This window comes from Chenopodium album, chromosome 17 (assembly GCF_948465745.1).
Source record: "Chenopodium album chromosome 17, dcCheAlbu1.1, whole genome shotgun sequence".
Taxonomy (NCBI): Eukaryota; Viridiplantae; Streptophyta; class Magnoliopsida; order Caryophyllales; family Amaranthaceae; genus Chenopodium; species Chenopodium album.
Genome location: NC_137850.1, coordinates 35,055,628 through 35,068,043, shown reverse-complemented (window position 1 = coordinate 35,068,043; position 12,416 = coordinate 35,055,628). Strand labels below are relative to the sequence as shown.

Genomic DNA, 12,416 nt, shown 5'->3' with positions numbered 1-12,416 from the left:
TTAGACAATATACAACTTAGCTTTTGTGGGTTAGTAGAGGGATGGTAAATATATTAGGATCCATAATTAGGACTAATATTATTTTTTGGAAAAATTAACAAAAATAATCCGAACTATTGACTATCTTCTCATTTTAATCCGAACTACTCTTTAACTTAGAATAAACCAAAGTATAGGGGATATTTGTTCATATTAGTTTAGGTAAGTAAGCAACCTGCTAAACAGGTTAATTATATGTTTGGGACCCACTTTTAATTTTTTAATTGCATTTACTTCTTTCCTCACCTATCACCACCCAAACTATAGTGCAGTACCAATCGTGGTTTTCCTCCATGAAAGTTCCTTCATCAAAGATCAATTTCACATGTATGACCTTTTATGTTCAAATTATGTAATCAAATTTTAAATTTCAATTTTTTTTTCTCTCCTTGATATCTAATTATGTATTTCCTTGCTTCTAACATTCCATTAAAATTTCAATTGCAGTTGATGTTATTGGAGCTTAGTTGCGAAATACATAATTTGACATTCACTGAGCTTATTAGAGGCGAGACGAAACGAGAACTGACGAACATTGGTTTGTAGACATGGTAAGTTAATGCAATTTTCAATATTTATCGTATTTCAAATTTTTCAATTATTTGAAACTGCAATTTGGGGATGAAATTTTTTGCCTCGTAACCTCTAATTACATGTCAATTTGTGAAATTGTGTTGCTAAATTGCATTGCTTTTTTATTTATTTTTTGTTTTTGAAAGTATCTAAATTGTGTTTCTTAAAATTTCTAAAATATCTGTTAAATTGCGTTTCTAAATCATGTATGTTGTTAAAATTAGGGATTTGCTACCTTAAAATTCTGGCATGGTGGTATGTTTAAGAGGCTTCCTTCTGGGCTAAAGTATGTTGGTGGAGTGGACAGATCATTTGATGTAGATGTTGATGAGCTATGTTGGTTTTCTTTGGAGGAGTTGGCTAAAAAATGTGGTAATTATTCAGTGATTGATGAGATATATTACCTTGAGCCTAATGCAGAGAACTTTGAGAATGGGTTGAAGAGGGTTTATAGTGACAATGAGGTTAGGACTTTGTCTTCCATTGTTTTAAAATGTAGGTGTGTGGACTGTTTTGTTGTTTGTATTGCTCATGTAACAAAGTTGAGTGGTGATGTAGAAAAGGCATGTGTAGGGGATGTTGTTACCAAAACAAGAAAAAAGTTGTCTCCTAGGAAAAAGAAAAGTGCCACTAAAAAACAACCAGGGCACCAGTTTGGGACTCTAAATAAACAATGCAAAAAAGCAGATAATGGGTCTTTGGTAGTTGGATATGAACCCCCTTTATTAGTTACATCTGAAGCCCAAATTGAATTTAATATACAGGGCTTTGAGCTTCCCCCCTACCCATCCCAACAAACTCCTATTAGAGCTTCATTACTCACAAAAGAACCCTATCCCCCACAACAGTTGCTGCCCTCACAACCTGAAAAATCTCAAACTCAATTCACAAACTCCAAAAAACCTGAAACTTTTGATGAATGGTTGAACACATTGGATGATCATCCTAGTCCTATAATAGTTTATGAAACATATGCTGATATAGCTGCTTGGAATGCTGAAAATGAGGGAGGTGACAATGAGTTTCGATTAGATCAACCTGTTAACCAAGACCAAGATGAGGTTGACATTGAAGAGGAGGTGGTTGATGAAGAATTTATAGTTTGCTCTGACGGGGATACTGATGATGATGATGAGTAAAAAGATTCTAGAAAGAAGATAGAGGCTTGGAATGCTAAGGCCTTGTCTATAGCTAGGGAGTTACAAAAAAAGGTTATCGACGATGGACTTTCAGGTCAAAACAAGCCTTCTATTGTAGAAGAAGTTGTTGACCCTAAAGGGTTTGTTAGTGGCTATGCATGAGAGCAGTGGTGATGAGTTGCAATCTGCAGATGAAGCTGATGAACATTGCATAAGGACTCGGAAGGAAAAAAAGAAATCAATTGTAGTTAACGCTCAAACCGATTTCTCAAAACTCAGGTGGTATGTTGGTATCAAATTTCCTAACAGACAAGAATTTAGGGAATGTGTAGTTAGATATGCAGTTGCTCAAGGGAGAAATCTTACTTGGGTAGTCAGTGACAAAAGCAGAAATCAAAGACTTGGAGTTAAATGCAATGTTGGTTGCCCTTTTAGGCTTTATTGCAGTTGGGACAACGAAATGAAGTCATTGGTTGTGGAATCAGTGAAGGACCAACACACTTGTTATAGTAATATGGAGGCCAATCGACAGTTAAAGTCTACCTGGATAGCAAAACAACTTCTGGAATTATTTAAATCGAGGCCACATTGGCCTGCAAAGGAAATTGTAGAAACCATTAGGATTGATTACAAAGTTTTAGTGAAAGTTCCATTTTCTTACAAGGTGAAGTACTATGCTCATAAGCTACTTCACGGATCAATGAAAGAACATTATGCCAAGCTAGGTGGGTATTTAGCAGCTCTGAAACAATCAAGCCCCATCAGCTACTTCAAGCTTAAGACAATCAAAACCACAGATCCACCCATATTCCAAAGGGTATTTTTCTGTTTTGATGGTGTTAGGCAAGGTTGGATCAATGGTTGTAGGAAAGTGCTCTGTATAGATGGATGTTTCTTAAAAACCTTTTTGGGGGGCATGCTCTTGAGTGCAGTGGGTAGGGACGGAAATGAGCAAATGTACCCTCTTGCTTGGGCAGTGGTGGACAGTGAAACAAAGGATTCTTGGACTTGGTTTCTCAAACATTTGAAGAAGGCAATTGGAGAAGCAAATGGTGATGGCTGGACAATTATTTCAGATGAGCATCAGGTTTTCACACATCACACTTTTTTTTTCTTCTTTCTGTTTGTTTTTTTTTTTAATTCTTACAATCATTATATATTTATACTTTCATTTGTTTTCAAACAATAATTTATGCATTGTAAGTTGTTTTCTATGAAGGGTATATTGACCACAGTTGCTAATGAATTGCCTAAAGCCGAGCATAGACATTGTAGTCGACATATTTTTGCAAAATGGCACAAGGAATTTGGTGGTGATGAAATGAAAGCAATGTTCTGGAAAGCCGCAAAGGCATACAATGAAGCAGATTACAAAGATGCTTTAGAGGATATGGAGGAGGTCAACCCCGGTGCTGTAATTGCATTCAACAAACACAATCCCAACTTATTTTGCAGGGCATTTGTGAAGACTACAACAAAGTGTGATGTAATTTTAAGTAACATGGCTGAAACTTGGAATAGGTACATCATACATGCACGAAATAAACATCTCACAGACATGCTTGAAGATATAAGGGCAGCTCTCATGCAAAGAATGGTGTTAAAAAGAAATGCTCTGGAAAAATGGACTAATAAAATCTGTCCAAGAGTTACAGATAATATGGAGAAAGAGAAAGCTGAAGCTGCCTACTGTTGTGCACTACCTTCTAACATACATCAGTTCCAAGTGAACCATAGGCTGGACTCCATGGCAGTTGATTTACAAGCTAGAAGTTGCATGTGCCAAAAATGGAATTTGACTGGAATTCCATGTTATCATGCCATAAGTTGTATTTTTCTTATGCATCAAAATGTTTAAGATTGGGTTGATGATTGGTATAGCAAGGAAACCTATCTAAAAATTTATAGTGGTTCAATTAATCCATGTCTTGGAGAGAGACACCGACCTACCGTTGTTGCTCCACTTGATCCACCACCATTAGAATAGGACCAGGGAGGCCCAGGAAAAACAGAAGGAAGCATCCTATGGAGGACCCTAAGAAAAAGGGAAAGCTAATAAAGCATGGAATAGAGATGCAATGTAGTGTTTGCAAGTCAAAAAATCACAATAAAAGTAAGTGTCCTGACAAAGACAACATTCAATCTTTGGAGCCTGTTGCTAAGAGAGGAAGGGGGAGGCCAAAAAAGGATGCTAACATCAGGGTGGTTTCAACTGAACCAACACACCACATTGCCACTGCAGAGCCTTCGAAAATTGGCAGAGGAGGAAGAGTGATTATTAGAGGGGGGAGGGGCAGTAGAGGTGGTGGAAGAAGTGGTGTTGTACGTGGTGGAAGAGGTGGTAGCAGGGGTGGAGCTAGAAGTGGTGGAAGGGGTGGTGGAAGGAGAGGTGGAAGAACTAATATGCCTACTGGGAGTGGAGTATTATTCAATGCTGATGGTAGTGTGCAATCTTTACATTAATAATACTTGGGTTATGTAATTTTGATCTTTGTATGTGATCATTTTGACTGGAATTGTTGGATCATTTTATAAGATCACATTTCTTTTGTTATGAATTTTGATATGTAAGGTTAGTTTTTATGCCCTTCTGTAACTTGCAATTTTGGAATGATGAAATTATCAAGGCATAATACAATGTTATGAAAATTTCAGAAGTATAACGTAATTCTTGTTCATTTCAATTCAAATGAGTTACTGCTCGTTCCCCCCCTGCTTCTTAGTATGTACATGGTTTATTTTTGGAAAGAGGAATCAAAAAATGAAATTAAGAGTAAATGCAATTAAAAAATTAAAACTGGGCCCCAAACATATAATTTAACCTGTTTAGAAGGTTGCTTACTTACCTAAACTAATATGAGCAACTACCCCCCTATACTTTGGTTTATTCTAAGTTAAAGAGTAGTTCGGATTAAAATGAGAAGATGGTCAATAGTTCGGATTATTTTTGTTAATTTTTTATTATTTTGGGTTTAGACAATATACAACTTAGCTTTGTGGGTTTGTAGATGGATGGTAAAAAATTTATGTGTGAAAAACATTGGCAATATTGGTCTCTTTTTATAGGCAAAAATATAAAAATGTTAGGAGATTAAAAGAAAGGAAAGGAGAGGAGAGAATAGATCAATATTCTTATTCAATAATCTGTGGGAGTATACATATATTTATACAAGTGATACAACTAGGGTTTGCTTGGGGAACAATAGTATCTAGAATATTCCAGAATAATCTTAAGGATATAATGGGCATCCACTAATACATATATTATATAACACCCCCCCTTGGATGACCATTATCAAATAGGGTGTCTCGTTAAAACCTTACTAGGGAAAACCCGATGGGATAAAAACCTAGTGAAGGAAAAAAAGTACATTACTTTTGTAATACGCCTTGACATGCTGCCTCGTTAAAAACCTTACCAGAAAAATCCAATTTGGGATAAAACCATGGTTAAGGGAAAAAGAATGCAGCGCGTATTTTCTCCCCTAATGAATGCAGAACTTGAAATCTTTCGATTTAATGAATGCAATGCCTTGGTAACTTCACACTTGTAGCTGAATAACATTCCTTGATAGTTGGTCCACTCTGATCAAACTTGAATCTTCAAATCTTCATTGTAAAGCATCATCAAAATTATGCCTACTTCGGTAGGCCGTACAGTAGCTATTGATAATCAAATACTGATAATATTTTATGGCAACTTGTGATATCTTGATATTATTATTTAAGTATATGAATTAGTAATAATATAACATAAGTAATTATTATATACTTTACTCATGGTTCTTCTAGACTATAAGAAAATTATTCTTACTATAATACATCTCAGTACTATTCTTCTTTAGACATTTTTCATTTTAGATGAGAGTTTTCCAATGATACAAAAATCGATTAACTCTCACTTGGTTAAACTTCAGGTTGAAATCTTAATAACTTAGTCACCAATACTCTCCATGAGTTTGATAACAATATCAACATTGTCATTTTTCAGAATATAGAATTTGAAAGGCTAGATTTTTTAATACGTTGTATGTAAGTTCTTTGGGAACCTTTTTATGCATCATTCATAACATGTTATTGGATTGTCATCATATAAACTTTTATCACAATTATAAGTCCATCGGAGTATATATAAATATTTTCTTGTAAGCTTTCATCATAATTATAAACTCGTCATACCACAAGCATTCACATATAACACAATTGTTGTATAGAACAATGCATGCAATATAAGATGTAGAATTTATGATAAAATATTAAACAAAATACATATGTGATGAGTAATGCATCAAACTACATCCTATATATACAATGAGTAATGCATCAAACTACATCCTATATATACAATGAGTAATGCATCAAACTAAACACAAATGTTTAAAAAAGTCCGGTGTACACTATTTATTGTATGGCAATATGAAAGAGGAAAGTTATCCCTCCTTCATACGTGCGGAAATTTTTCTCTCTCCTCGACATTCTTTCTCATCCTTTCCGTTTTTTCGGCGATTCAAGCTAAGCTTTCTCTCTCGTAATTTGCGATCTTCCTTCATTCTTTATCCAGGTATGCAGAAGAAATATCAGTTGGACGTGCGATGGTCGAATCAATGTGCTCAAGGACGTTAAAAGCATGACAATGGACTTCAAACAATTTACCCAAATTGGAGTATTGAACTTTTTTCCGATCAAGAATTAGAGGAATCGCGTTCTTGATGTTATTAACAGAGAGGGCTGGATGAAATTCTGTCGAAGGTGGAGGAGGTGGTGGTGGTGGAGTGTCAGAGTCCTTAGTCATGGCTGGAGGTAGTTCTTGCGCACTTATTAATCAAATACGAAGTATATGACAACAAGGAAAGCACTACTACAGTAATTGGAACAATTATAAAGAAAGCACTGTTGGTGTAAATCAATTACTATTGGAGCAATTGCTAATAAATGGTGAGGAAGAATTAAGAGCACGAATCACTTTTTGTGAAAAAAGGGTCACTTTTGTGAAAAAAAAGGTCACTTTTGTGAAAAAAAAGGGTTACTTTTGTGAAAAAAAAGGGGTCATTTTTGTGAAAAAAAGGGTCACTTTTGTGAAAAAAGGGGTCACTTTTGTGAAAAAAAATGGTCACTTTTTGTGAAAATATGGGTCACTTTTGTAAAAAAAAAAAGGGTCACTTTTGTAAGAAAAATGGTCACTTTTCGCAAAATGTTCGATGTACAATAAAATTATTGTAAACCGGGGGCATGCAAAAGTTTTTGCAAACTAAAAATCAAACATGGATATAAAAGACTCAAAATATAAACACTATGCAGTGTGGATTTCAGAAATCCATTTTCAAATTGGACTACTAGTCCATGATAAACTTTTGATTTATTATCTTAGTTTCATGTCGACATCAAAATGGACATATATTTTCTGATCCCTTATTCACAAGTCCATTCCTTCTGCATATGCATATTATATGTCGGTTCCATCATATACCGGTATTATATAATTCCTCAAGATATAATTTTAATTTGCATGTTATTTTGACAATGATATCTGAATACATTTCTCATTGATACCATCATAATTTTTCTTACATTATAGGCCATCTATTATAATAATTCAGATATCTATACCACCTATCAAGGGAGTTTCTCACACTATGGTATTAATATACTATTATTATACTTTAAAAGTATCAACTTCACTATCTTGCCATATATCACATGTTTATATTGGAACCGATCATACAAACTACAATTCAGGTGTAGTGGTTTAAAGAAAAATTGGCAAGATCTATCTTAAAGTATGCACATAATATCATTATCACTATAATCGAAATATATCTCTCTCTATGCCTCTAGATGGGTCATAACGATATACAAATCAAATCATAGATGTGCAACATATGTTGATACAAAAGTTGACATGTAACTTACAAAGTATCATTATTAGAGGGATCAACTAATTATAATTTTATAATTTTGCCAACTTACTTCAATCTTCCCCCTAAGTTGGTAAAATATCTCAAATATTGGGGCAATTCTTCACCAGCTTAGAATATAATTTCATGTGCAACAAATTTCATCTCGTAGGATAATCATATATATTCAACAAATTTCTATCTCTTCTGGAGAATAATGAAATTTTGTTCTCTTCTAGAGATCAATATTAATAGGGGGTAATAAATTGTGCAGTTGTCTATTTTCGTATTCTATTTCTTATGTGCTGACATACAATAGCCCCAATCAAGAGAATTGTAATACAAATATAAACTTTCTTGTAATTTCTCTAGGTGGTGATCTTCGGGATCACTGAAAACATTGATAGTAGGATACTAGTTACTTAAAATTTCTACATATAACTTGTACGTGGTGAGCTTCTGGTCACCTAATATTTGAATATATAAATTATTCTAGTGAAGTTCAGGTTACCAATTATTCTTTCGTATATATAAAAATCAAAATCTATTAACTCTTGAAATTTTCATCAACACAAATTATTATAGCTCAATCTCAACGTTATGTCTTGACATTCAATTCATTTCATATATATATCTAACATTGAGAGAGTGTCAGCACATTATCAAATGAAAATTCAGGTTTTCATAACAGGTAATTATTAAACCCGGATGACCTAATTTAATTATCACATCCAATCACTTCTCTAAATTTGAACTCTGGTCAGTTTTCCAACACTAGTGATCACTTCTCTAAATTTGAACTCTGGTCAGTTTTCCAACACTAGTGATCACTTTATTAAACTTACTTTATGCATGGCCATGAATATGATGTGGTATTTGAATACCAACATGTGTTTCTTTATACCATTGGCAAGACAATCAACTAATATTTTATCCAATAATTACTTATACCCTGCTGGAGTTTTGACTATAATCTTGATACATGTTAATCTTGTTGGACATTTCATACTTTTTAGAGTCTATTATATCATCATAGAACATATAAATTTTACTAAAAATGATTTCTTTTAGAACTTAATTATCCTTAGAACCTATTGATCTATCACGCTTCAAGCGCAGGTTCATTAGCAATTGATATTGTTCTTATGGGACATCAATTTTAATTGGAGCATTTACAATTAGTATATGATCAATGACATTTATTTATATCCATTTTCAGGATGGTATTAACATGTGGCCACTTCTATTAAACAAATAATTGATATTTAAGTCAATGTATGTACCAAACTGACCAATATAATAGAATAAATACAATCTCCCCCTAATCCTTGTATATGGGACATGAAGTAAATCCAACAATCTTTAAATCTCATCCACCTTTTAAGGCATAAATTCTTTAACAAAAAAATGCATGTATCAAGCATAATAAAATTATTCTTATAAACTCTTACTCGTAACTCTTGCCCAATTATATTAATTTCTTATAAGTATGGGTATAATAAATACATTTTTACAAGTAAGTTCCCACAATGTCATTTATCTCTTGCTGAAATAAATATTGTGCAATCATGTTTAGTTACTTTCAATAATCCAACTTCAAGTAGGTACATTTGTACACAATACTATTATTGAATTTAATCACACATGAATCAATATATTCATACTAAAATCGTGATAATTGTACAAATCATATGATCATTTTAATAAAGTCAATTAAGATGCATATGTACATGAACAATATCTAGAACTTATCGTCCTTATATGAAAAGGAGTATGAATTAGTGTATTAGTACTTTAGTAGTACACTACTTGTCTTAATATTTCATAAAAAATCATTAGCATTAGTAAAGGACATAATCATGACAAAGTAATATGTATCAATGAAACTCCTTTCACATATAAATAGCACAAAAAATGATTGTTGTCAAATTCATCTTTAAACAAGTGCTAGCTAGCATGAATTAAGGTCCAACAAACATTCATGTGGCCAATAAAACATGACATCATATATATATATACATATATATATATACATATATATATATACTAGTTGTGGCACCGCGCGCTTCGCGCGCGGTCCCCCAATGGCGGTGATTATTATTGTTAAGTAATTATCCGGTAGTTTTGTTACACGGTAGTTATGTTTGCGTAGTGTTTGAATGTCGTAATAATCCGAAATATTAGAGGCAATTTAAAGGAAAATTATTGCATTTTAGGTTAGTATATGAGAAAGCTGTAAGTTAAATTATATCATTAGATAGATGTAATTTAAACTATAATGATTATGTCAAATATAAACTGAAGTTTGAGCTTCATTGCAATTGCATAATTATATTTAGATGTTTCTAGGATTTAAGATTTCATGTGCTGCAAAAAAATTTTTTTGACAACTCATGGGCTGCAATATTGAAGGTGGGTTGATGGTTGTAATGTGAAGCCCTTTATGTATTGCTGAAAATGAATGATAGACAGAGTTTGTATTTTGTAAGATATTACATTACATTAACAGAAGTTGTAATTTTTTTTTTTACGAGGAATTAGCAAAGTAGTTTTGAGTTAGATCTAATTTGACCATGCCATTTTATGTTATTTTCTTTTTAATATATTGAACTATTTTAAGGTTCAATTTCCTAAATTGTACGAAGTTAATACTTTGACATGTCTAGATAAAGATTATAGTAGATAAAAAAATATATCCATAATCTCTTCAATAAATATCCTTTAAAAATATCTAACAAATAAAAGCACAACTTCTTCAATAAGATTAAATCATTATTCATATTGCCACTACTTTCCAAAAATGATTATAGAATAGAATATTAAAAATTTAAAATAAAAAATGAACTTCGATGAAATGATGAATTAGTAGGATATTCACCACCTAATCAGATAGAGGTCAATTTAAGATTTTACTATTGATAGGTGAGTTTACACTTGTTTGGTATTACCGTTAAACAAAAAAGAAAAAGAATTGAAAAAATAAATAATAACTTTGCTAATATAACTTTGTTGATATATAACTTTGGTAATTGTAGCAAATTTTAGCCCCCAAAAAGCATAGGCATTAGAATACATATGAAAAAACATTTGTCATCAATCCCTTACATTTTTCTAGTGACAAGAATATCTATAATAAAGCAATTTTGATTTACCATAATTTATAGATCTTATATATATCATGATTTATAAATAAACATTACATCAGTACAAGTTTTTTTGAATAACATAGAACACTAACCTTCATAGTGTTTTCCAGGAACATGAACTATTATTGTTCATGTTCCTAAAAAACTCCTCAAAAGATTTAACTCAACAGCATTGCAACCCTATTTACAATAGATTTCCTACGTGCATCTAAACTTATTTAACGCAATACTGGAGCAATACTAAAGAAACAAAGGGGCTTTGAACAAAATACGTAGTCTGAACCACGCTCGTTCAATACATCAAAATATTATGTTTTGTGATTACTCCCATGCTTAATAGATGTCACTGATGTAATTACGATGCAAGCAAAAGATTTTTAAATAGAGGAGGTGACTATAGCACACCTTATAAGTGATTTATAGTAATTGGTTCACTTAGCTATATTATGTGCATTGTTGAAAGACATACTGCTAGTTTCCTTTGGCGAGAGAGTCAGTTGAGGCCTCCGTGACATGATCATCCATTCCTGGTGCAGCTGTGTTCGCATCATTGGTCGGTGTATCAGATTTCCCAGTAGTGGATGTTGCCACAGTAGTTGGTTCTCTGTTGGCGGAGTCATGATCTGCAATTTCATCAGAAGGTGATGTTGTGAAACGGAGCTTCTTTCGAGCAACAGTTTTTACACGAATCGAGCCAGTTCGCTTATCTTCTTTCTGTGCTGGAGTGTCTGGAGATTGTTTGTTTCCACTCATGCGTGTGCGACATAGTTGGGCCCATTCATCAGGTGAAATCTTTTGAGATTTCACGGTAACAGGTGTTTCAGCAGGGGAATGTTTCTGGGGTTTGACTGTCAAGTTGTTGTCAGCTGCAGAACTGAAGTCTTTAGGAGTTGCATTCTTGGGACTCTGAGTGATTTTTTCATGGCCTTCATCAGCTATAACAATTCCTGAAAATTGGCATATAGGTGTATTAATGTTCACGAATGCACTATTCATTATTTAGAAGGCTTGTTTATTATAAATATGTGTTAGAATTCTTACCCTTATGGGACAATGGGAATTTAAGGGTAGTTGTTTCAGAAAGTTTCCCTTTCCCTTTGTCTTTGGCTTTTGAATCTGGTGTACCTTCACCTGTAGCTGTAGCATCTTGATCCATACCAACTGAAGCACTTCCACGAGATTTGTTTGATGTATAATCCACATTCATATTTAAATCTGAGAATTCAATTTCATCGTCTCTTGCAACAGTTGACTTTGTTAAATCCTTTTTAGATGCATCTTCAGCAGTCTCGATTGTTTTGAGCGACCATTCTAAAACACTGCTTGAACCTAGTGAATTAGATGGACCAAGTTTGAAAAAAGTTGTCTTCTTCCTGAGTCTTTCTTCAATTGCTTGGAAGGCAACTACATCGCCCTACACAATATATTTGTAATTAGCATACGTATTAATAGTTTTAATGGAAATTGAGCACTAACAAGGATATATATATATTATTAAAAATACTCATTATAAATACAATGTTTGCAATTTCTTTTACGTTAAGTGTTTATTTAAAGAATTATTATGCAAAGGAGTCATACAAGATCTTTCATAGTTTTGATTTCAGCTGCGGTCATGCCAAACA

At 33.1% G+C, this 12,416-nt stretch overlaps 1 protein-coding gene across 1 annotated transcript; it reads left to right on the top strand.

The window, feature by feature from the left end:
• Positions 1–1,905: 1,905 nt before the first annotated feature.
• LOC145588870 (uncharacterized) lies at positions 1,906–3,609 on the top strand. The gene is made up of 2 exons (XM_081645466.1): positions 1,906–2,838; positions 2,971–3,609. Exons 1-2 carry the CDS (start codon positions 1,906–1,908, stop codon positions 3,607–3,609), a joined length of 1,572 nt encoding a protein of 523 aa, XP_081501592.1.
• The last annotated feature ends 8,807 nt before the right edge of the window (positions 3,610–12,416 follow it).